General features: G+C 40.8%; 6 protein-coding genes and 1 long non-coding RNA gene across 17 annotated transcripts in view; 3 read left to right on the top strand and 4 right to left on the bottom strand.

The window, feature by feature from the left end:
• LOC105276183 (afadin) overlaps window positions 1–13113 on the bottom strand; it is a 42400-nt gene extending 29287 nt beyond the window's left edge. For 3 of the 9 annotated variants that reach the window (XM_026972175.1, XM_026972183.1, XM_026972177.1), the window contains exon 1: window positions 13043–13104. In XM_026972175.1, coding sequence (XP_026827976.1) covers window positions 13043–13089 — 47 coding nt within the window. In that variant the 5' untranslated portion in view covers window positions 13090–13104. Of the gene's footprint in view, window positions 1–1111; window positions 1999–7192; window positions 7676–13042 lie in introns of those variants that run through there. The other 6 variants (XM_026972179.1, XM_026972180.1, XR_003406945.1 and 3 more) reach the window with 5 other exon arrangements.
• On the top strand, window positions 8245–12713 carry LOC105276182 (uncharacterized protein DDB_G0287625). The gene is made up of 4 exons (XM_026972185.1): window positions 8245–8379; window positions 8743–8915; window positions 9194–9579; window positions 9690–12713. Exons 1-4 carry the CDS (start codon window positions 8317–8319, stop codon window positions 12023–12025), a joined length of 2958 nt encoding a protein of 985 aa, XP_026827986.1. The 5' UTR covers window positions 8245–8316; the 3' UTR covers window positions 12026–12713.
• Window positions 13114–13233: 120 nt separating the features above from the next.
• On the top strand, window positions 13234–17650 carry LOC105276181 (transmembrane protein 35A). The gene is made up of 4 exons (XM_011333578.3): window positions 13234–13668; window positions 15495–15633; window positions 15947–16053; window positions 16118–17650. Exons 1-4 carry the CDS (start codon window positions 13558–13560, stop codon window positions 16229–16231), a joined length of 471 nt encoding a protein of 156 aa, XP_011331880.1. The 5' UTR covers window positions 13234–13557; the 3' UTR covers window positions 16232–17650.
• On the bottom strand, window positions 15494–16069 carry LOC109610768. The gene is made up of 2 exons (XR_002193041.1): window positions 15977–16069; window positions 15494–15718 (listed from the first exon to the last, which is right to left on the bottom strand). It is a non-coding gene; the product is annotated as an uncharacterized LOC109610768 (long non-coding RNA).
• Window positions 17651–17843: 193 nt separating the features above from the next.
• On the bottom strand, window positions 17844–20039 carry LOC105276179 (vacuolar protein sorting-associated protein VTA1 homolog). Of its 2 annotated transcripts, XR_893358.3 has the most exons (5): window positions 19673–20039; window positions 19068–19502; window positions 18842–18997; window positions 18214–18745; window positions 17844–18149 (listed from the first exon to the last, which is right to left on the bottom strand). XR_893358.3 is itself a non-coding variant. In XM_011333577.3 (4 exons), exons 1-4 carry the CDS (start codon window positions 19785–19787, stop codon window positions 18594–18596), a joined length of 858 nt encoding a protein of 285 aa, XP_011331879.1. In that variant the 5' UTR covers window positions 19788–20039; the 3' UTR covers window positions 17844–18593. The 2 variants fall into 2 exon arrangements, 1 of the variants encoding a protein (XP_011331879.1); XM_011333577.3 differs by having other exon boundaries at window positions 17844–18745.
• Window positions 20040–20261: 222 nt separating this feature from the next.
• LOC105276177 (sec1 family domain-containing protein 2) lies at window positions 20262–23584 on the top strand. 2 transcript variants are annotated; one of them, XM_011333574.3, is made up of 11 exons: window positions 20262–20385; window positions 20654–20857; window positions 20931–21173; window positions 21278–21547; window positions 21647–21832; window positions 21910–22176; window positions 22272–22400; window positions 22487–22718; window positions 22811–22919; window positions 22996–23142; window positions 23227–23440. In XM_011333574.3, the coding sequence occupies exons 2-11, from the start codon at window positions 20660–20662 to the stop codon at window positions 23438–23440; spliced, it is 1995 nt and encodes a 664-aa protein (XP_011331876.1). In that variant the 5' UTR covers window positions 20262–20385; window positions 20654–20659. The 2 variants fall into 2 exon arrangements, with proteins under 2 accessions (XP_011331876.1, XP_026827987.1); XM_026972186.1 differs by lacking the exon at window positions 20262–20385 and having other exon boundaries at window positions 20660–20857; window positions 23227–23584.
• Window positions 23175–24546, bottom strand: LOC105276178 (DNA repair protein XRCC2). The gene has a single exon (XM_011333575.3). It carries the CDS (start codon window positions 24330–24332, stop codon window positions 23466–23468), a length of 867 nt encoding a protein of 288 aa, XP_011331877.1. The 5' UTR covers window positions 24333–24546; the 3' UTR covers window positions 23175–23465.
• Window positions 24547–24549: the final 3 nt, after the last annotated feature.

Here is a 24549-nt window from a genome sequence, read left to right as displayed (position 1 = left end):
GTACCTCATAACACATAACACGATTTCTCCTGGTTCTTCTCTCAAGCGTGGAGTGGCGGAAAAGCGCGATTAATCGTTTCCAATCGAGGAAGTATATTGAGGAAGAATTGCGATAAACTGACAAAATCGGTTCTTGTTCGAATATTCGATTCTCTGAACGAATCGCTTCGATTCATTGAACAAAGCGCAGCAATAAATCGATGCAATTGCTTGTCTAATCGCAATTAACACATCTGGATCAATTAACAATCTGTTATAGTATAATTATACAAGTATTTCATCTTACAATGCCATATTCATACTCTCTCATGCTTTTACAATATTCTATTTAATAATTATTAAATTATGTATGATCGTGATTCAGATGATTTACGATTTGTTGAGAAATGTGCTCACTTGAGCAAGGTCTCGTCGATCTTGCCGCATTTTTTCTCAGAGAGATCCAAAGATTGTGTTTAAGCGCGCTCACCATACATTTCTGCGAGCGTCTGTACCGTACAACTTACTACAAGCGAGCGTAGCCTCCGCCGTGCCCCGCTCCGCTTCTTACTATTACGCGTCGTAAGATGAGAGAAAGATCGGCCAGCATTCAGGGCTCCCGCGTCTCGGGGACGTCGGTAAACACCGGACACTAGCGTGCCCGCGCCTAGAAGCCTATTTAAACGCGACGATTTCTTCTTAATCTTTAACTACCCGTACCTGACCAAAAGGGTGACTGAAAGCGTCTCCCTTTTCACTCGCACGTCGCCACTTGAGTTTCTCAAATTTACTCTGCGATTGGTTCTAGAATTTTAAGTTTACAATATACGATCAGGAAGTTGAAGACATTTCGCTACGTCACAATTTTGTTAAAACTCCTTGTAGACATTGTTCGTTAACAATATGTATGTTATTGTTCTTCAACTGAATGATATTTACAGACAAACGTGAGAAATATACGCATGTTGCGTTGTGCAAGTGATTGATGCGTTCGCTGATAAATACGCATAATTATTCTGTTAAAAATTATACAAGTGTGTCCTAATATTTTTCCTATTATTATCGCATATAAAAGGAAATAGTTATTCTACGGATAACGCATTTCATCGCTTCGTATTGATGTTGTACTCACTCTTCGGACACCGTCATTCTTTCAATCTTGCAGCAATACTCCTGCAGTTTTCGCCGATTTGCAAAGTTAATCCGTCACTGTATTTCCTCTGGGAAAGTAACGAACATTCCACAAAAAAAAACAAACTTAATTCTTCTCTCTCCAGATCGGTATCACTGATCGAGTCCATCAGTTATAGATTTCATTATCTAACGAAATGAGACCAATGATAAGTCAAGTCTGAAGATAATTTTCAACGTGTCAGCGTGTCCAAACTCTTACAACACTCATCACCCAAAAATCGTTTTCAGACAGGTAAAATTCCTCTGCAAAACAACAGGTATTCATTGGGGACTCACGTCGAGTTCGTGCGCAGCAAGGAATGTCATTCTGGAGAGTGATCCTCGATAACAAAGGCGACGAGAGTAGGTAACGTCCGAGCCTTTCTCTCAAATTTACGGTGGCATGCGTCTCTCGCTCTCCGCGTTTTCCCGCGAGTTGCGGCACCGGGAATTCTTCGGCATACGCAGAATGCGAAAGTGCTACTCCATTATCCTTCATAAAAGTGCCAGAGCGGCAGAGAACTCGGTCCGTCGACGAGTCCTTCTCTCGACAGTGGCTCTCCGGTCTGAATTCCGACTCGCCGGGATCGGCTCTCGCGCTCGCTCGGTGCGACCGAAAATTCCACGCAACGAGCACGCGGCCTTACACCTGAATGTCCTCTCTCTCTCTCTCCCTCCCTCTCCGTGGTTCTCACTTTCGTACGCAGAGAGGTGAGACGTTAAAACTGACTAACGGACGCGCCGAAAACGCAAGCAACGTGCTCGCATGGGTCTTCCTGCTTTGCTACGGTTGAAAGACCCGGGGGGGCCCGTTGCACTTTCCGCCAACGTTTCGACGCAGCAACGCACAGAGTGTACGTACGTGTGGACGACGATGGAGTACTCGCCGCCACACCCAACGACGCTCGTAGAATTCCACGCGCGGCGAACCGTACGTACACGCGCTCGTGCGTACGGCAAAGCGACTGACAAACCGAGGTAACTCCGTCGGGCCCCGGGAGTCACGGTGGAGGGGATGGAAGGGGAGGGGGCCTGCTCGCCGTGCTACGTCCTCCCCGTAAGGTCCCACCGGCCGTTAGGGCCGTTTCGTGGATCTCGCGTGCCTCGATTCGATGCCGAGGGTTGCACGGCGTGCTCGTGCTTCTGGCGTGTTTTTCTATCTCGCCCAGCCGGGCGATTAATCGTTGCGGCGTAACGCGAAACGTCAGTTCCATTTTTCGTCCACGCCGTGTTTGGGACTTCCATCTTCCTCCCACCGATCTCCGGGCTCCGGGGGAGCCCACGATCCCCGTTCCGTTCTGTTTCGTGTTCTCCATGTTCCATTTCGTTTCGTTTCGCTCTGCTCCGCTACGTCGCAAAATTTCAGCCTTCTCACTGCGTTACGTCGAATTTCTCTGGACACGCACGCGGCGGTAGTACGCTTCTACCTGCTCGCTCTTTCCCCTCCGACTCCTGCCGTACGCTTGCACCCACGTGATACCGAAGCGTTTCAGTGGTTCCCAAGTTTACGACGTATCTGGATATGTTTATATGGTGCAATAAACGCATTATCTCTTTATTAAAAACTGGTATGATTTTTTGACAAAAATATCGAGGTTGCGGTTTAAAAAATCCAGCGTCAAAAAAAGCTTTAAAACTTTTGACAAAAGAAATATCATTTCGGTTTTCAATGAGAAATATTCAATAAAAAAGATCAACAAGAAACATTAATCTACAAAGTATTAACAATACAATCGATGAATTATGAAAATTACGACACTAAATAAAAGCATCATCTAAAAATTGTTAAATTACCTTTTTCCAATTACGTTCTTCAGCATTTTGAAAAAGCTTTCTGAATTTCTCATATGAATGAAAAGTTTTGGCGTATCAGATCTTTCAAAACTCCTCAACAAACAATACAGAAAAGATTTGGAAGCCACTGTCGGAATATCAAACGCACTATACCGGCACCATCGAATTCGGTGGTGCGTGTAATTGTCGTGCGTATTATGCTCGTTATGCTGCTCGTCGTGCTTAGCCAGCGACCGGAAAGCTGGCAACGTAATATCGAGAAAATACTTGCATAAAAAATTTACTTAAGTAAAAAATCGAGCAGTGATCGCGCGCTGAACTAAAGTACGCACATCAGTTCCTATCACGCGATGACACGCAGAAGTATCAGATGACAAAATTATGTAATACGCCACTGATCAGAAGTAATCGGAAGTAATCAAAAGTAACGGTCCGTGATTCGAGTGTGAATCTGTAAGCAAATATTTTTGCAACAGATGCCAGACAGTATTAACAAAATAGTAATGACATTAGCGATGTTCAAGAAGATCAAGCGATAATTTTTTCGAAAGATACCTCAGAATATTTCAGAAACGAATAAAATGATTTCTTTCTTCGCTACGTGAAATTATGTTTTGCATCAAAGCTATTTCCCTTTTGCGAAGTTTAAGTTATACCCAGCGATGCATTCATTCGATCGATGAACAGTCCGTCTCGGACGAGTAATACCTGATTTTATCCTTCGAAAAACCGGTAGGACGCGAGGAACAGTCAATGGGAGTATAATACCTGCCTCGCAGTATTCGGAAGGGTGAGCACATGCTCGTTCGTATAATGATATAATAACGCGGATCGTCACGAATGTCATCGCGCTCGTTCCGATATGCAATCGGAGAATGCAGCGATGGCTGCAATACAAGTCGTATCAACCACGTCCTTAATTTGCTCAAATTACATTCGTGTGTGTTGTATTTTTAACAGGATGACATTGTCCGAGCGTCAGCCAATCGCAATACTTTTTTAACGTTGTCCAAGGATATTCAAGTATAAGCATATCTCAAAAATGCATTTGTCCAATCTTTATCGAAAGTAGAAAACAATTAAGTACTAAAAATCTAGCAACATCGTTTCTCAATGTATATCATTTCCCGCCAGTAAATCCGACGAAGAAATAATTGAGAACCTTCGAAATGTCTCAAAGTATGACGCGATACGTCAGAGAGCGATAAAACGTTCGTAAATAATTTTTGCGGCTTACGCGAATGTGACATTTTTTATGTTATCTTTTTAGTTTTTCCGACAAGGAATCAAAAGAGACGTCAGATAAATTATCAATCTGGAGTCATCACGTGCGGAATGATTATTAAAAGTGCATCTGGGTCTCCGCAGCCTTGGACTATCTTGACAACTGCTGTCACACTCGATCGCTCCGGTATTATCCATTGCGAAATCACGCACCATTGTGTGTCTGGCGCATTACGTGTTATCGTACCGTGTACACCCATAGTATTATTCGCATGATATCCTCAAGATTTATGCTTTCACGCGCTGTAGAGCTCCGACTGTTAGATCTAATTCACGATAATCGATTACGGAGCAGTGGTTGGACGGCGTAACGTGCGAATTAAACGGAAGTATCATCGCGCAAAAGCGATGTTCATTTCAGCACTTATCAGAAGGATTTCGCCTGTGAGACTGTGAGAATTCTGGAAAAAGAAGGTGCTCGTATTTCATTCATGAGATAATGATATAATCTGTGCGAAGCATCCTCGCATTCTCGTTAACGCTTCGCCTGGGACCGTACATATTATATTATACTTGCCGAAATGCCGGGCGCCGACGATTACCGCGCGTTTAATTGTGCCACACTGTTACGCTGCCCCGTTAATATACATCACAGACGATGTGTGCATGTACTAATGGCTTGTTTATTGCTCTTAAGCGGCCGTTTCCTGCTTTGCTGCGTGTATCTAGGTATATCGCCCCTCCGCATTCGTGTGCAGTTCGCAATGCACATTCCTGCAGCAAAAGAGCACTCATCATTCTCCTCTTCGCTCCCTCTCGTCGCTAATCCGCGCACGTCCGCGTCACGAAACGCACGAAATGCTGCAAATTAAAACGGCAAGTTACACCACATTCATCGGACACTTTCTCTCGGTCAGGAGGCCCTTCGATTGATCTTTTATTGTGCGCGAGACCTTCTCCGTGTAACGAACACTTGTGTTTTCAATCGTAACGTAAACGAAAGAGTGTTCCAAGACAATCGCCACAGCTGTTACCGATTCCTTCTCTCGATCGAATTTTTTCAACATCAAAACATCTGTTTTGTAGAATGTACTGTAAACGACAAGAACCGTTTACACGCGCGCACTTTAATGTTTTGATAAAAACTTACGTAGCGTGAAAACTTCCCACATCGTATTTAACGTTTAAAAATTTACGCAGGTCACGGTCTGCCGTGAAAATTTTGACAGTGAAAAAGATCTCATTGGTCGAGATAATAAGCGGCGATAACGGGACACCATGTGCGGCCGCGTACAAGTATAGATTTTATCAGCAGCTTACGCTCAAAAGTATACGAGCAGTACCGAAAGAACGAGTTTTTGATTCATCGTCGCGCTTTCGCCGCATCAGATTTAACGGTTACGCCGCTTACGGATACTTTCTACTCATTCATACTTTCTATACCTACGTTGTCGCTAGTTCCAGCGTAAGCGCTGGCGCGTTACGTTAACGAACATATTAACACTAGATTTACGAAACCCGTCAACGTTGACTGAGAATTCATGCTTAAAGATTACGGAAATCAAAATTATTATTTTTTATCAACGAGAATAACCGAAAATTGAAAATCAAAAACCGAAAATCGAATTTTAATGTGATGAGTTTCAGCAAAATTAAGTACAAGCACCGTCCGTAAATCTAGTGTTAAGCACATTGATATTTTATCTCGCAAAGGATCCCCGGCGCCGATCCCGGCTTCGCGAATCTCTTCTACGGCACTGCGAGGGAAGCCGCAGGAGCACGAAGGTCGCGAGCGTGTCGCTGCATCGTTGTCATTACACCGAAGCCCTCCAAGTGCTGAAATCTGTCGCACATGTCAAACTGTGAGCGACGTCTTTCGCACGTAGTCGCAGTGCGATCTTCCCGAGATCGCAATCTTATCGACATCCGCTCGAAGATAACGCTCGAAGAAGTGGCGACTCTGATACTCCCTCTAATTTGCTGAAACGTTTCGTGTTTATCAGAGATATATATGCGATAGACATATACATGTCTACAGTGTTTACATTTCGCACTTGCGAGAAAACTTGAAACACGATTCTAAATCGTTTCCAAGACTTGGAGATAAGTTGATGTATTAAGAAAAATATCTAGATTTGTGGAAATGCAATATCGGATATCGCCGAAGGCTCGCGTGCGAAATAACGCGAGTGAAAGGCATTAAAATAATCGGCAGCGTTACGAGGCGCCTTTAAAAAGTTCGTTGACTAGTCGCTGCATTCGCGTCGGAGTAAATATCTAATTGCAACAGTTTTGTTTGCGCCCGACGCCTCGTACGTGTGTGGTCAACGCACCAACCCCAATTCCTACTTGTTCAACGATTCTCGTGTTTGTGGCAACGGTGTTATATTTGCGTCCATGTTTGATCGATCGCTCTCGTCTTCTCACCGTCTGCTTCGGTTATTTATATTACAAACTTGCTTGTAAAACCGCATTTTGGATGCTCGTATGCTCCGACAAGCTTTGTAGCTGGAAATACGAGTTGCAATAATCAAGATAATCTATGTTTGTACAAACATAACGTAGATACGTAAACGTACATTTGTACGAGTGATTTATAAATTCAAGATGAAGTGAGCCAGGATTAAATCTGGAACGCTCGATAGCGATACGTCGCTGCCATTGCATATGACCTAAAATAATAATCTTTTTCGTTCGTGAAGATCTCGAAGCCGCGCGACCCAGTTTAAGCTTCCGCTCGAACTAATCGTAACGAACTGATCGTAACGAACCTGAGACAAGTCGGATAAGAGAGTGAAAAATTCCAAACGGGTGACAGGTTGGCCGTATCGCCTATCATGATCGCAATTCGAGACGCATCGCGGTGTGTCGGCGATAAGCGCGCGCGATATCAACAGGTCCGTCGATGCGTCGGTGTCGCGTCACGTACAAAGCGGACAAAGCGAGAACGCGCGAAACACGGCACTTAGCGCCGCGGCCGTGCCTTCGGTACGTACATACGCTACGCACGACGCATATTTACCTGTTGGGTCCAGGCAAGACGCGGTTTCCCCAAGGTTTCTCCTTGAAAATTCCACTACTGCTATTACCACCACTATGCCGGCGGCGGCGGCACGACCACTCCGCACCACCTCACCAATACGCGCGCAGAAGCTCGCGCGGTTCCGCCGCTTCTGCGTCTGCTCGATGTGCCACCGATCGCCGATCCTCCGCGCCGAGCGTTCGCTCGGCGTGCATATCGAAGCACGTATGACAATCGGAAAACGCGGATGAAACGCGCGCTGGAACGTGAATGAAACGCAGAAACTCGTTTTCGCTGCGCGCACCGTCCCGCCGTACTACTCGAGAGATCGTGTCGTCGCACGCATTCGCCAGACTGACGTTTGCGTCGGGCGTACTCGTGGGGAGTCGACGCGGTCGCGACTGTCACCGAACGTCACCGCCGCCAAAGTTCGTCGCCCGGCCCGATGTGGACGGACGCGTCGACACGCACGACACACTCGCGCGTTATACGTCACTGAAGAAACGCGGAGACGCGATACGTGCGCAAGCGTGAACACGACGACATACGCACGCGACCACGGTGCCAACGGACATCACTGTCGCCGCTGCGCTGTTGCGAACGATTGTTCCGATTCACTACTTCTCGTGACGGCGGCCGCGCAAGTGACGCGCATGCGCTCACTTGCTAGAGGCACTTGGGTTAAAATCCGCCATTTTCCGCCAATGGGAAAAGGTTTGTTCGTGTTGCAGGAACTTTTCATGTTGGTTCGTTCTATCTTCTACCAACTTATAACCGTAAATATAATGATGTCCCTCTAAGGCCGGTATTCATAGTCGGATCTTATATTTAAGACCGTCTTAAGTGTATCTTCAGATACTCCGTAGCCAATGAAATGATCTATACAACATCTGCAGATAAACTTAAGACGGTCTTAAATATAAGATCCGACTATGAATACCGGCCTAAGTACATATACAGTCTATGGTACAGTATCCACGTGCTGCCAACACAACGGTAGATGACAGCAGGTGTATAATTAGAATTGTTTGTAGCAGTTTTTAACTTTTTAGCTTTGCAACTTTGACGACGGTATGGAAAGATATCGTGATCAAGGCAACACAATAAATTGATAATTACAAAAGATGGATAATGATATCGATATTTATGCAGATTTACCGAGTATCAATTTGAATACCGAACAAAATGTAAGATGATAATGTTAAGTCCCTTTACCACTTATTGTTTATAATATGAAAGTAAATAAAGGATCGTACGATTGTACAATGTACAGTAAAGTGTGACGTACATGTTTTATTAACATATTTATTTAAAAAATTAAGAAGTTTTCGAGTCTTCAATTAAATTTTAACTAGACAGATGATATAACCTATACACACACACACACACATACATTTCAAAATGATCTATTCCACTAATTTCACTTATTTTGTCATTTTGAAATAATTTCTTGCGTTGTTTTGATTACATGTAATGATAAAATAAGTCTCGATTAACTAACATGCTATATATATTTGTTAAATAATTGATATTTTCTAAACACCATAAAGGATCAACTTTGTAATTGCAAGGAATCAGAAAAGAAACTTAGTTCACTGACGAACGAGCTTGAAAATCTTCAGAAAATCAAGAATACCTTGGAGAACAATTTGTCTTCTTTACTAAAAACTGCGAAGGCTGAAATTGCACGAAAGGACAGAATGATAGACAGTCTCAAAAAGAGGTATGAACATTGAAATATAAATTAATTTGGTGCTCTTTTTGAAGAAATTGAGCCTTTATTACAAAATAATAATAAACATGTCAATCTTTGAAATATTCGCCATCATTTTCTGATGCTTTTCACCATTTATCAGGCAGTTAATAAATTCCCTTATGAAAGGAAAAAGTAAAGGCTCAATTTCTTCAAAAAAGTAAATTAATTTGGATACCAAATATAAACTAAGGTATCGCAAAATATATTTTTAATATAATTATTTTTTAATATAAAAATTATTACAGATTAGATGATATAAGCTTCAGAAGGAATAGGAAATATGAATCTCAGGGTTTCTCGACCTACACAACGTCAGATCAGCAATATGATGTAATGAAACAATATGAGAATGTTTCCACAATGCAAGAGATTGAATCTCGGTTGTATCAAACTGAATTTTGTCAAGATGAAAGCGAAAGTAAAAAGATACAGAGTGATACTGACCAAACACCCACCATATTTGGAGAGAGAATGCATAAAAGAATTCTAGAAACTGAAGAGGAAAAGCAGAAAGTGTTGAGGTTTAATGGAGGAAAGGAGACTGCTGAAGAAAGCAATAAGGAAAATGGGTCTCGATTCAGCGTAAACAATAACCGTAACGAATCTTCCATTACACGAAATTCTGGCACAGGTAACGCGATTAAAGAAAAATTCAAACGTATAATTAAAGTCTAGTAATATTGTTACATTTTATGTTAGAAGTATAATAATAATTCAGCAAAGTATAATCTTATTTTGCAGAACCTCCATACACGAAGAACTCCGAGAAACGGGCTATTGAGGAAGATAGCGCACGTGGAAATAAGCGTTTAAAACTCGAAGATAACAAGGATGAGACCGCGAGTGAAGCACTTTATCAAAATCACGTTACGCAGTACGATCTAAAAGATAATCTCGCACAGTACGAAGTAAAAGACAATTTCGTGAAATCCAATGATCGGCTGGACGTTGCACATTCTTTTAAAAAGGAACATGCTCCGTTCAATGTGATGCATAGAACCGCATCAGAAGACACAAAACAAAGTCGAAGCAGCAACGAATGGAAAAGAGAGGAGAGAAGCGATTATTCGAGAAAAGATTACGATGGTTCTCGTAGCAGAAAGGGGTCTATCGATAACTGGAGGAGTTATAGAAATACTTTGACGTCAAATCATGTCTCGGAGGGGTTTAACGATGAATACAAGAATGGTTATAGGTATAGTCTGCCGAGGACACATTCTAAGAGCCCGTCGAGGAGATATTCTAAAAGTCCGTCAAGGAAGCATTCTAAAAGTCCGTCAAGGAGATATTCTAAAAGTCCGTCAAGGAAGCATTCTAAAAGTCCGTCAAGGAGATATTCTAAAAGTCCGTCAAGGAAGTACTCTAAAGGCAGGAGCGATCACGAGAGTTCGAGTAGCCATCGTTTGCGAGAAAGATCAAATAGAACGTACAGAGATAGAAAATATGACGCTTACGAATATAATGATCGATACAGAAACGGCAGATTAAAGAAAGACTATGATAGTAAAGAATACGATAACAATAAATCAAGATATGGTAATAGGGAACATGGGGATTTGCGAGACAGATACAAGCACTCGTTGAGCGACGTTGAGGATAATTTCTATAAAAATAAAAAATACAAGAATCGAAGAATAAAAGAATCGACGCCAAATGTTTCCGACAACAAAAAGCCATGCGAGAATGACAAAACTGTGGCAGCAATTGATACTCGAGCGTCGTTTAGCCGAAATGCCGATGTGGATCAAAATATTGAACACAAGACGGAAAACGAACCAAACGTTAAAATCGCGAATTCGTCAGAAAATACCGTGACACGTGCTGAAATGGACTTGAATAATTTAGAGGAAGGTCAACTTTTGGATAGTCCCGAGAAGAAAACTAATTCTGCAAGTATTCTCAGGAACAATAAAATAGCAAATAACAATGCGAGCTGTCGAACTATCGAAAATAAAATCAAAGACGATTCTGCAAGCGCGTTTGTAGATGACAAAACAAATACCATAATTAGTACGAAACAGAAAGTAGATGTTAAAGTAAACAAAGCTGGAGGAACGCGTTGTCTTCCGCAAGCAAATCCGGAAGACAACAGAAAAGTAATGCAGACAAAATCTTCCAGCGCAAGTGATGCAATGAGTGATGAGAAGAATAATTCTAACAATGATGATGATGTATGCAGACTTCGTTCCAATAAAGTTTCAACGGATGATATTCGTGATGCTGCAACGATTCAACAGATGCGTGATAATAACGACGACAGCTGTAAAACTCATGGTGATAAAAAATTAAAGAGTTCTACCGAAAGTCCTACCAAAATCAAGGACACGGATAATTCTAGCAGGGAAGAAGATAATAAAGTTGAAAACTTGAGTAAATCCGATATCGAATCGATCGAGAGCACTCTCAAGAAAAAGGAAATAAACGATCTTGATACTGAAAGTGCTATTAAATCTGCAGAGTTAAATCACATTAATGATGATAATAATCGGAATACAGAAAATGAGAAGTTGGAAAATTCCCCTGTTGCTGAACTGACTACAAAAGTCGAGATTGAGATTAATTGCGATACTAAGAATAAGGACGAAACTGAAATACAAAACAAGAATGAAATTTGTAACGCAGTGTCCGACAAAAGCGATATCGAAATGAGCCGTCTGTGCCTCAGCGATCATAATTATGTTCGAAATGTTCCCGCTGTAGAGCCTGCTACGGATTCGGATGCTGTCCAAGAGCCGTCCGTGATGTCGGACTGCAAAACTGCTGGAAAAACGATAACGCTAAGGAAAACGAAAACTAAAGAAGTGGTGGACGTTCAATCGATCAGTACCAGCAAGACGACATCACCTATAGTAAAGAGCAAGAAGAATCAGCAGGCGCAAGGGATAATAATCTCGCGTCGTCGAAGAGCTGTAACACTGAGCGACAGCAAGGCATCTATGACTGTTCTGATGAATAGAAACGTAGCGAAAACGCCCGCTGTCAATCCTAGTAATTATAATGATTACGATGATCCTGCATCGAAGCCGCGATTGCGACCTGCAAGTTCACGTAGTTCCTCAAAGACCATTTGTAAATAATTAGTATATAATTTATATACGCTTGTACACTTAGGTGAAATGAATCGTTAAATAATATTGGTGTTGATTGGTCAGTTACCGACTAACAAGGTAGCGCTCGACCAATGCTTTAGAAAGTCTCAACGATATTTTTTATCTAGTGCTGTTTAAGCACCGGCGTCTAGTTAACTGCTCTAACATAGCGCTAATACGGTTCAACCACGTGTTTCGCGCAACACGTGTGCATGTGATATAATGCATACACGTTTCATCAAATCGAGAACGTAGCTGCGATTTCTTTTTAACTGCTGTATCCGGCGAACTCGGGACAATCATCAGAGTCATACATTCATTCACAAAATCATTGAACACTTGTTAAATAAAGCTACTATTTATTAACTCTTTGTAAAAAGATATTTTCAATAGATCATCAAAGCGATCTATAGCGTTGGACAATACTAAATACAAATCGCCGACGTTGCCAGCATGCTGTGTCGATAATGTCCAATCTATATGCTCAAAACTCGTTATGTTTCAATATATTTTCATTTATAAAATTATTCAATATTTAAATACGAAAAAAATATATAATTAAAAACATTTAATATGTTATTCGATAACTGGCACATCGACATCGATAAACCGACATTATCTAACGATTCATTTCACCCAAGTGTATCTACATGTATATGTTAATAAAATATATGTATAAACGATATTATGTATAAACAAGCAATTTCAAGGGGAAATAATTGATCACATATTGCTATTTTGTGCTATCTTCCGCGCAATTTCTTTCTCAGCTTCAGTTTTGATTCGTTGACGTCTCGATAAGACCGGATAAATAAATGTAGTTTAATTAGACAAAAGAGAGAGAGAGAGAGAGAGAGACACACACACAAATAGAAGTGAAGCAAATGCTCGTAGCAAAAAACGAAAGAGTATTCCACGAATATTCTCATGAGCTTCTTTTCCGTTCCTGTTGCGAGGCATTAGCTTCTCCGCTTCATCTTCTCCGAAATTCTGAAACGCGCTCACATGTTAACACTCTGCATGATCAATCTCCAAACAGCTTCCAGGAGCATCGTTCGTGCTGTCCCGCTGTCGGGAGCATCCTATATCGATTAGCGACGACGGCGGCAGCGGCGGTCGTCGTATCGATCAGAAAATAGCCGGTGCAACGACGCCGATACGCGCGCGTCCGCGCGCCGGCCGTTGACGTCACCGGAGGGCGTCCGCGCACCGCGTCGTGCTTCGCTTCACGGCCGCGTCAGCCACGTAGAGAACGTCGGGACGACCCGCATCATGGACGTCGTCTTCGTCGCCATCACTCATACGGTCGATCTCTAACGAAGCGCTCCCGGTACTCGATTCGTTCGCGATGTTCATCGCGAGCGCGTGTTCATAGACGCTCGGGGACGATCCGCGGTGCGACCCCGCGAGGACGATCCGTGCTTAATCGCGGCCGCCCGTGCCGCGCTCGCTTCCGGTAATCGATCGGCGGCAGCGGCGGCGACGGCGGCATTCGCGTATTACGCGATCAGGACGTCAAGATGGGCTCTATAGTGCTCAAGTCGCTCTCGGTGCTGCTCGGCATATTCTTCGTCTTCGTGGGCACGATGAAGCTCACGTCGCACATCAGCAAGGACCTGCACAAGGATCTGGTAAGTCTTCCAGGAACGAGGACCTCTCTTGATCGTACGATGCTGCGGCAAATGTTGTCCACACGAACGATAAATGGCGGCTGACATTAATGATTTTACAATCGATAAAATTTCCAGTTATTTGCTAGACGATATTCTTATGATATAAATTACGATTTGATTTAGTTGCGATGAAATCGATAACAATTTTCGCAACAAAAGCTTGCTGCAGTTTAAGATTTTTCAGTTTGACAATGTCAATCGTTACGTTTATAAAATAACGTTGAAAATATGTCGAATAATGAATGATAAAAATTATTTAGCTGTCTTTTCAAATCTATATTTTTTACATATGATTCAACTGTCAAACCAATGGACGTTTAATGATCAATCATTAAATAATCGATTCATAAATAAGTCGTTAAACGACGCTTAATTAATAAAGCATAACGCTTAATCAATTAAGCATGCTTAATTAATTAAGTAACGAATCTTTAAATAGTAAAAAATTTAATGATTGGGTTGTCTAATAACGCGGAGTTGGACGCCATCGTTTATATCTTCTGCTTATGTAATTTCGCGGGATGTCGACGTTGCCGTTGGTGTTGGTACCAAAGTAGACATGCCAACCGCGAGCCGCCGTGTGTATCCGTCCCGTCTGTCACAGCCCGGCTTCGTTATGTAATACTACGTGTTCGAGCCTTTCCACCGCTACCCTTGATCCGCCGTTATAGTCGCACGCGCTCGTAGCGTTTCCCCTTGCCAGTTGGAACATCCGGCTCGTTTTCCCACGGTGCCCGCCTCTGTGTTGTTAACGTTCTGAAGAGGAAGCAACACAAAATTTATCCTGGAAATAGGAAAAGAGAGAGAAATAATGTTCAATCTTGAACGCGCAGTGATATATAAATATTCGCCTAGTGCGAATTAAAGCGGTCTACCACACACCTGATCGTGCCATCGCGAATACGACAGTCGCCAACGAGGCCAAGGACACAAAAAAAATACAGTTTCTGAAATTCAGTCCATTAGAAAACGCGACGCCGCACCCGGCACCCCGGCAGCGTATAGGTGTAAAAATATACACGATAATATGCGCTTAATAATACAGATGTGTTAAAATACGCCACGACATTGTTAAAGACGCTACTGAAATGTTCGCGATGGGAATACAGATGTCTGACTTAACGTTTTCCCATAAGATTTGTAATATTTAATATTGTAATATTTAAATTACAATTTACAGATTTCATAATGTAAAGCGCAATACATTATGTTAGTGATCAGATTTTACGTAAATTTTCTTTTTCTCTCAAAAGTGGCAATAACTCTCTCTTAAATCTTTATATCTTTATATAAATCTTTCTCTTAAAACAATTTCGCGAATTAAAGCGAATTGGATTTTTCTTTGTAACATATATCAAATACGTTTATATTTATATAAAAAAAAGTACAGTCGAAATAAGTAATAACTCTACAGGAGTGGAGTGATATTATTTTTACAAACAGACTTATTGTAAAAGACGTTAAAATGCGAACTATTCGATGTATCATTTCGCTATTTCGGTATCTCTTGCATTGCCCAACGAAAATGATATTAAGGTAAATACTCGTGCAGATTGTTTGGTCAACCGCCAGTAAGCTTGCTAACTTGCTGGCGAATGGTATTTATATACTTTGCGCATAAGAACAAGTCACGTTTTCGTTCGGGTCTCTGCCGAATTGTCCACGGTTGCCAAAACGGGCTCTCCCTTGCTGTCGCTTAAACGTAAAAAATATTGCCATGTAAATTATCATTATACGCAAAAATGATGTAATTTCTAAATTTTAATATCCTTTTTCTATTTCAGAGAAAAGAATATGTCAAATATGCAAAAGTGTTTCCGCTCTCGGGCACGCTCGATTTCAAAGTGCCCAGCAAATGGTATCGAAGAGTCGTCGGCTCACTCGAGATCATCTGTGGCCTCGCCATGGCAATTATTCCAAGTCGTAGGTGCAAAGAATCAATCACCTTCTTTGCTCATGATAATCAAGCGAAATTCTAATTGGTCCTCCACGTCATAAATTCTCCCTTCTACACATTTAAACATATATTTTTTTATACAAATATCTTTATACCTTTGATCTGTGTTAAATTAAAATCATGTAGAATTTAGTTTTCAAATTAATTTTTAAAAATTCTAATCAACCTTCTCTGTATTTGCTATCCAATGCAAGTTCTCAATTCTATTTGCTCTATTGCTTACAAATGTTTGTATTCGCTAAACAATTCAATTAGAGTAATTATGAAAATTGCTTTCAGATAAAATAAAGAACTTATCGAACACAGTACTGCTTCTCTTGATGCTGATGGCCGTGTACTCTCACTATATGGTCAATGACAAATTCGAGAGGATCGCCCCGGCACTAGTGAGCAATCATCAATATAATCGAAGTTGCATTTGACGAGTCATTAATCGAGAAATGATTTCAGGTATTCTTTTTTATGCTGACGGGACGGCTAGTGATCGACTGGCAGCTGAGGCGAGAAGACACGCGGTCGGTCACGGCGAACGGCGTGGATGACAAAGTCAAGAAGCAAGACTGAACGGGATCACGATCGCAGAATGCGTCGTTCGTTTCCACATTAGCCCACTTGATTCCACAATTTTGCATCTGGAACAGTGATTCCGGGAAACAATTTATTTATATATATATATATATATATATATATATGTATCTCAAAATGTACTCTCTCGTTACCTCAAAAATGTACTTTTACCTTAAAATCCAGTCCTCGTTTTTTTTGTTTTTTTTTTTTTCATTTCTTCTCAAATATGTAAACGCATAAAACAATTATATAGTATCTAAAGAGAGAGATACAAAACTGTTAGAAGGGATCATGTGGGTTAAACCTGTATAAAGTGTACATCCCCGGAAGTGGAAGCGAGATGAGGGACGAATAATTTAATTACGGTGATCATTTGTAATGCGAATGAAGTGAGATGAATTTTCGTTGCACTCTATGTCTATGTCTATCTCTATTTTGCGCACATTGCAGTATGGTTTGCCGACTGAAGGAAAACGTCGTTAAATCGCGATAAGATTCTGCAAGTACAACAGAAATTACGCATAAAAGCAATTCTAGTCTTGTATCCATGCCTTTTTTTATCGTTGATCCAGATTATTCAACAACAAATATATGTACGAATTTTCAGTGCTGCAATTCGATGACCGATGAATATTGTTTTCGCTTGTTGAAGATAGTGATTGATCCCGCGATATTGATCCATTACGACACCATCGCATCAATGTCGATTGTCGCTGGCGATCGTTAAGAAAGTTATCTCTCTCTATTTATATTACGGTTAGGACAATGATATAAAGAAATATAAATAAAGAATCAACAAGATAGCCGACTGACACCAGTGAAATAAGAAATAATAATATTAGGAGTAAGTCAACTTGTTTAACTTATTCCGATTGATAGTTCTCTGCTTCTTTTAATCCCTTCAACAACTTTATAACGTAGCAGCTATCACAGTGCGCAGTTATTTAATACAATATGCTGTAATATAAGCAAGTATATATATATATAATAGAAATAACGGAAATATATAAATGGTTATAACGTGGATTGCTATAATACAAAGAATAAATCCTAGAGATATTGTAACAGTTATGATATACATATAATATAAGAACTAAACATGATATAAAGACGACTAACTAGTATGAACAGAGAAAGAAAATTGAATTCGCCACGTAAAACATTGATTGACATTGATGCGATCAGTCCTCAGTGACGCTAGCTTAAGCACGAGGTACTAACTGCCATTTGAATGAATGTGTTCTTATATATATATGTGTTATGTGAGCGAATCCTATGTGAATGTATGGATATACAGAAAATATCTCTGATAGTAACAGGGACACATACCGTGTGATTTAGCATTAATTTATTTCTTGAAGCGTTTTGCGTGTGATCGGACGATTTGATAAATAAAACCAAAGCTAAAATTGTCAATGGATATTAAAGTTTTCTCTAATTATCATTAGCCGCAGCTGCATACTGAGCACCATCCTTGCCGCTCGAGCAACGGTCATTGAATACTCATTCATATAATGCACTTTAACTGTCGAATAAAATTGGCATTTCTTTCTACGAAAGTCGAAAACTAGAAAACGTTGCGGGAGTCTGTACTTGTATATATATTTTCGTTTATTCGTACGTACCTTTGTTCTCCTAACTATATATAAAAATATACTAAGTATGTACAGGAAATGCGTATACACTATTCTGTGATGTCAAATATAATCAGTTTTGTTGCAGATTTGTTTATAAATAATCGTGAAAATTCCAGTTTGTGAAAGTAATATATTATTCCTAAAGAAATGCAGACCGTTCATCTCGAAACAACTCAAAATTAATTTCCACCATGTGAATTTAACGTTCTCAAAAAGTTGACTTGTTTCACCTTTGAAATAACTGGCCCGCATCAAGCACCAAGTTTAATTCATTAATTCTGCGATTTAAATTAACGTGACAATTGGTGTTTATAAACATATCATTGAGTATCGAAAAATTACCTGCTAAATGAAGTCGAGATGTCGAGAAACCTTGTTAAAAGAAAATATACATATGAAAGCTCTCAAAGTAGTTTCAATAAATATGGCAGAACTACTGTAACTGTATATTTCATTTTGAACAACAATAAAATCTAGAAGCAGTCTGTAAACATTTTCAATTTAGTTAAGTGCACCGTACTCGAAGTAGGCTTGACTAGTTACTACAAACTTGCCTTATTTTCTGTTATTTTCTCACACGGTTTCTATTATCCTGTACTTAAAAATTTATAGCAAAAGCTGTGAAATATTAACTGTCTTCTTACTGGCCAGATGACGAGCCTAGTGCGAGTTAATCGCAAGTAAGCTGTTAAATGTCTATTATCTATCCATATTTGTTTTCTCTATGCAGGCTCCTGGCCCGTAGTTAAGAGATGCAAAGCTTTCCGAAGGTTCATCACAGAAGTGGGTACGTCGTCGTAGTCTAATGCACTGCCTGCCCATTTGATGAACTTTTGAGCTTTACTGATTTGCTCTACTGATAGATCAACGCCGCCTATGATAAAATCGTGTCGCGTCAGAAACGAAATAATTTCACATCAAATTATTACATTACATTATTTTAAAATAATAATTAAAATAATATACTTGCCTTCTGTTTTACATGCAGTATTATCATCCAATTCGAACGACAGAGTTCTCATGGCTGGTGGATTCACAGGAACGGGTGGAACATCGCTTTGTGGAGCATCGTCTTTAGGACTTTCAGATGGAGGTTCAGGATTTTCATTCAACTCCGGATCCTTATCTAGTGATCACAAAGTTCTTACATTAAAGTCTGATTGGTTCACAAGAGCGGAGTGAGTAAATAAACTCACCATCATTTGATGGCTCGACTACGTCACTTTCTTCACCCTCTTCCTTCATTGGACCTGGTACCGGAGTCTCTCCATTTACCAAACAATTGTGAATGTAGGCTGCTTTCCATTGTGCGTACTTTTGGTTCTGTGCCGCTTCTACGCTCAGTTCGCCAAACAGCGTCAACACATCATACAATACTTGAGCAGTGTAAAAGCTTTGTATCACATTCTTGGAGAAATTCCCAGCCCTGTCGTTCTTATCGGCATACAGAAACAGCTTCAAGGCCCAATTCTCCAAGTGTGCTTGAGCAGCCACCTCGTTAGTGATAGCCTCGTTATCGTGCAACGTCTTTTTTGTCGTTTCCAACCAATCTATCAACTTCATCAAGAAATTTGTGTCTTCCGATGTCTTCGATGACAACTTCAATCCCTTCTGAAGAGCGTAAAGGCGACCTGCAATTCACGCAGCTTTAAAAAAATTCTCCACTAAAAACTTATTATTAAATCTTTGATTAAATTCGTCTTATTATTTCTGAATTTAAAGATATGCTGAATATTCCAAGATACTGAATTGCTTCTGTAGATAAAAGGAGGAAGTGCACAACATAACTTTGTACACGTACACCAGTAACTAACAACGCAGTCCCTCTCGTCGTGCTTGGCCGCAATTGTCAAGTATTGCTGAATGACTTTCAAACGAGCTGGTATCTTCGGCAAGTCGGGTCCTGTCAGTGCCATTGGGAACACGAAACGTCAAAAAATGCGTATACGTTAAAGTACGATTTTTTCTAGACAGACACTGGTTCTCTTGGGTTTCTCTACTCGTATCTTATATATCTCGCCACGTAAAAAATTATATTGACGTTCGTTAATTTCTCGACACTTGACGCAAAATGATTCCTTATCGTCAGAGTAGTCGATGATCAGAGTGTATCAATCACCGCATTTGCGTTGCTCACGTTTGTCGGTTGTCCTTCGAAATTGCTGCAGTTGCATTTTCACGTGAACGACGCCGTGACGTATCGTGTTAAAGTGCAATCCGCAATAATCTGTGTCCACGATGCTAGAAATCGATCCGAGATCTCGATCCGAGAATTGTCTAGCCAATCAACTTGTAGCTTTTTGGAAAAGCTGCAAATTGATTGGCCACAGATTTGAATGGTACTTGGCGACCTAGTGAAAAGAACAGTTATTTTCGCTAGGAACAAATCAAGCGGTAAAGTTAACTTCATTGACGTTTGACACATCACACGTGTAAATGCGTAAATACGAGATTAACCGTTTGATCATATGGCGATTTTAAAGCAATCTTGAGTTTACTGATCAACGCGATGCTGTAAATTCCGTTATTCTTTTAGTTTAATATCAAACTCTGCGATTAATGAGAAATCAAATTTATCATGATTCATATGAGCGATTCATTAAATATTATCACTGCAATTTTAGAATATTAAAAGAATATTAATTTATCACATGATTATTGTTAAATAAGGGCCAAATAATTTGATGCGAGCCTCTTTTCCTCGTCACTTGTCTTTAAAATAAAAATAAGGAATTAAATCTACAACATTTACATCCAACACTCTATGATATTCATTTTACAGTTGATCATGGAGGCTGCTAATGGCTTGGAACAATTTCTCACAGACACTTGGAACGATATCGTCGGTCTGGTACATGAGTCCGCAGTGTACATAGATCATGCAGCGACCGAGTGCCTGCACTGGTACACCAGTGGCAAGACGTATGCCTTTCTCAAGGATGCTGGTGCAGTGTCGGTATACGAACTGGCCATGTACAATTTTCGGGTATGCAGTTAACGAAAGCATGATTTATCTTCATAATCAAATTTATCACAGTTGATTCTACTTTCTACTACAGTATGTCAAAGTAAAGAATTGCAAGAGAGCCGTCATTATCTCGACCTCTACCAATCCAGCTTTCTACCAACGCACAGTTAAGATGATAATGGAGAAAAACGCATTCGACAGCTGTACGATTGTCACTGCGGCGCATTCAACTGTGCTGACTTATGAGGACACAGTGCCAGTAGAAGATAGAGTCGATTATGCAAAACTAAAGAGGGATGTAAAAAGTTGGATGCGCTCAAATCAGCAATCGCAGGTAATATTGCTGTCCATATTATATTAGTGCATCCTTATTTAATCTCAACTTTTGCAATCTTCAATCTAACTTTGTTACATATTATTAAGATTCATTATCCGTAGGATTGTATGGTGACGATACTATTCCGGCCAATCTTCATTAGCTCGATAGACGACGGTTTATTCGTGACGCCGCCTTTCGGTGATCTACTACCGCCCCTGAACAGCGCCTCAACGGTGGATTCCGAGTTTGCGATTGATCATCTCGTGAGTTTGCTCGACAACTTGTTTGCATACTTGAACTTAAAAGAGGACGTTTACTCGATGGGGAAATTCAGCGAGCACGTTGCCGAGAAATTGGAAACGTTACCGGCAGCTATCAGTCGTAGGAATGTAAGTGCTTTAAATCGTGATTATAATAATCACACCGATAGTTAACAAGGAACGTGTCAGAAAATATTCAATCTTCCTCTTCAATATTTTGTGTGTTAGAATTTAGCAGGTACAAAGGGAAAAGGGGTATCTTTAATCTTCGTTGACAGAACGCTAGACCTCTGTACTCCTACCAGTAACAATACTGAATCGTTGCTGGCCAGGATACTGTGCACCCTGCCTCACTTACCTCACCACTATAACGACGTCGCGATAAACATGTCTCCTTTGTTCCATGGTCCACAGGTACAATAACTAACTCGCACCGTGATGTGGTTTCCATATTAGCATAATTTCATTATTACATGGAAGTCTCTTTCAAGGAGTCTATTGAGGTACCGGGATGCTTGGCCAGCAACGACAAGAGTCTGATGAATATGTTGATCACGAAGAAGCAGAAAGAGGTCTTGACCACGATAAACAAAATGCTCATCGATATGCTTACAATGAAGGCAAATTCGAGATTAAAGGAGACCCTGAAACCGAAATTGGCAACAAGGATCTCCGCGCACAGTTTAGAAAAGTTTATGCACAAGTTCAAGGATGTAGACGACCTGCGTGCTATACTCGAGCCAAGCAAGAAGCTTCAAGTATGTGCTTTAATAATGAGATGCTCTATTGAACTACGTGATACATTTTAAGCACTTATCTAAGTATTTTATTATGATTACTGATTACCTTGCAGGTGATACTGGGAATTATACAAGCGCTAACATCCGAAAAAACGTCGCAGTTAGAACTGCTGATCAGTCTCGAGAAACTAGTCTTGCAAAACATAGCTGTAAGCCGCGACTCGACCAGCGTGCTCGGGCAAGTAATTATCGCACTTTGGCTTTTAGTTTTCTCTATTAGTTCGAGATCTATCGAGAGGCTACATCTTCCTTTGTGCTGTTATTTCAGTTCAGCAATATAATAAAGACACGCGAAAAACGAGGCCTAGATACAGACAATATATTGGCACTGTTGGTGCATATTTACGCGCTCGCTGGAACCGAGATACAGTTCTGTCCTCAGCAAGAGCAACAGCTGATGGAAGCTATTGCCGATGCTGTATTTGAGGATACCACAAAATTAAATGAGAACACGATGAACAGCAAGATGTCAGTGTATCAGCAAACTTTACTGCTTTCTGGTTCGTAAAAAATGTTACACAGGATACAAAAATGTTTTAACATTGCTCAAATAAGAGTCGTATTTTTATCAAAATATATAATAAATATATAGGTGCTGCTGATGCCGAGACTATAAGAGAAACTTCTATGAGAGTAGCAGATCGCATCATGAACGTTTTACATGAAATAGCACAGCAACGCGCATTTCTACATAATTACACGTACGAAATTTTACTTATATTACAATTTTTAATTATTAAGATATTTAGGTTGAAGTAACAACAAAATACTTTACAGATCTCTAATGTCTAAATCGAGTTCTCAAGAGATTGTTCGACGTATCGGCATCTTGCAACAACTGCTAACAGATATGCTCTATCCAGAGAAACACGAGCTTCCTGACTTACATCAAAGATCACCTTCGCTTATATCGGCTGGATTCAAGTGAGCTAAAATGCATCTTCTTTTTCTTAATCTTTTTAAGAAAATTTTAAGAATTAGTTTCATATTTCTACATACGTTTGACAGCTTATTCTCTAAAGGAAGGATGAAACGTCATCCATGCGACAATGACTGGATTATCATTTATGTCATCGGAGGTGTAACACCGGAGGAAGTAAAGGAAGCTAAAGAAACCATATCATCGTTCAACCTAAATTGCCATGTAACAGTAGCAGGCTCAAGGTTCTTAAATCCATTAGATATAGTAGATAAAGTTCTCCTATCATCGATTGATTATTGATCCCCGAGATCTGTCTTGTTTACAATTATGCACTGTTAAAAATAGTCCACTTTATACCATTGTCAGAGATTGTATAGCGAATCTGTTTTGTATCGTCTGCGGACTCTACGTGGCACATAAATTCGCGAGCAACGTTATTCTTGCAGAGTCGCAGTCTGTAATTCACATCCGTCCTTCCTAACAGATTCTCTGTATGCTTTACAGAGACCTCACTTTCAGAGCTTGGTCCGTCCCACCGCGTGTAAGCTGTTACAATGCTAAATTGGCACGTTTGAGCTTGAACGATCCTCACCAGAGTCTTCGTGTACTGATCCATACTGAACAAACCCTTCTCTCGTCTCTCTTGCCAGTAATACGCCAGGATGTTATCTATAGCTAGCAGGGTGATCCTTTCGTTGCACAGGAACTCGTCTTCCAGCGTGTGCAGTGCCAGTTGGAACTGATCGCTGTTGCAACACCCAATCACCGTCAGATTCTTCAGACACCCAGTCACGATCATGTCCACCGTTTCAGCCGGTGCTTGCACACCGGCGCTCCGGTACGCGCTGCATACCATAGAGGTCATGAGTTCAGCCACTTTACTCATCTGAACGTGTCCGAGAGTGTCGATCAGTATCGCACAGGCATCGCACCCATCGATCTGAATTCCCTTGTACCGCGCGGGTAGTATGCACTTCGCTATAAACTGGCACAGCAACACGGTTTTCCCGGTGGATGAGGGTCCGGTGATCTCCACGATGCTCTTGCTGTTGATGCCATCGGGGAACAGCACTTCGTCGAGGTTAGTTGAGCGCGGTTTCTCGTTGAGCCGCGACAGTAGTTCTAGCCCGCCTTCAGAATGAAATTGCATGTTGCTGTTAATTCGCGCCGCATTCACGGTGACTTCACACATTCTTTACGAAAGAGAAGTCTCGAATATATTACGAGATGCTAGCGAATATCGCATTGAATCGTGACAGCGTTCACGCAAGTCCATTCGAATCCGTTCGAATGATTGGCGCTAACTTCTCTCGCAGCGAACGGCTCAAAGAAGTAATTCGTCAAAAGATGAGCGTAGATGGTAAGAAAGAAAATAAACTGCATATTTATTTATTTATATACATAAAAAT

Source organism: Ooceraea biroi, chromosome 9, assembly GCF_003672135.1.
Source record: "Ooceraea biroi isolate clonal line C1 chromosome 9, Obir_v5.4, whole genome shotgun sequence".
In the NCBI taxonomy this organism is placed as follows: Eukaryota; Metazoa; Arthropoda; class Insecta; order Hymenoptera; family Formicidae; genus Ooceraea; species Ooceraea biroi.
Note: the sequence above shows the minus strand (reverse complement) of the source record. Positions and strands in the feature narration are given on the sequence as shown.

Excerpts from the sequence above, each read along its gene's own strand:
- LOC105276182 (XM_026972185.1), top strand. The coding sequence starts at position 8,317 with ATGGATAATGATATCGATATTTATGCAGATTTACCGAGTATCAATTTG. Across the intron at positions 8,380-8,742 it reads ATTTGAATACCGAACAAAAT|GATCAACTTTGTAATTGCAA; the intron begins GTAAGATGATAA and ends AACACCATAAAG. Across the intron at positions 9,580-9,689 it reads TACACGAAATTCTGGCACAG|AACCTCCATACACGAAGAAC; the intron begins GTAACGCGATTA and ends CTTATTTTGCAG.
- LOC105276181 (XM_011333578.3), top strand. The coding sequence starts at position 13,558 with ATGGGCTCTATAGTGCTCAAGTCGCTCTCGGTGCTGCTCGGCATATTC. Across the intron at positions 13,669-15,494 it reads AGGACCTGCACAAGGATCTG|AGAAAAGAATATGTCAAATA; the intron begins GTAAGTCTTCCA and ends TTTCTATTTCAG. Across the intron at positions 15,634-15,946 it reads CATGGCAATTATTCCAAGTC|ATAAAATAAAGAACTTATCG; the intron begins GTAGGTGCAAAG and ends AATTGCTTTCAG.
- LOC105276179 (XM_011333577.3), bottom strand. The coding sequence starts at position 19,787 with ATGGCACTGACAGGACCCGACTTGCCGAAGATACCAGCTCGTTTGAAA. Across the intron at positions 19,503-19,672 it reads CTGCGTTGTTAGTTACTGGT|GTCGCCTTTACGCTCTTCAG; the intron begins GTACGTGTACAA and ends CGTGAATTGCAG. Across the intron at positions 18,746-18,841 it reads TACTGCATGTAAAACAGAAG|GCGGCGTTGATCTATCAGTA; the intron begins GCAAGTATATTA and ends ATTTTATCATAG.
- LOC105276177 (XM_026972186.1), top strand. The coding sequence starts at position 20,660 with ATGGAGGCTGCTAATGGCTTGGAACAATTTCTCACAGACACTTGGAAC. Across the intron at positions 21,174-21,277 it reads GCTCAAATCAGCAATCGCAG|GATTGTATGGTGACGATACT; the intron begins GTAATATTGCTG and ends CATTATCCGTAG. Across the intron at positions 23,143-23,226 it reads CTTATATCGGCTGGATTCAA|CTTATTCTCTAAAGGAAGGA; the intron begins GTGAGCTAAAAT and ends TACGTTTGACAG.
- LOC105276178 (XM_011333575.3), bottom strand. The coding sequence starts at position 24,332 with ATGTGTGAAGTCACCGTGAATGCGGCGCGAATTAACAGCAACATGCAA.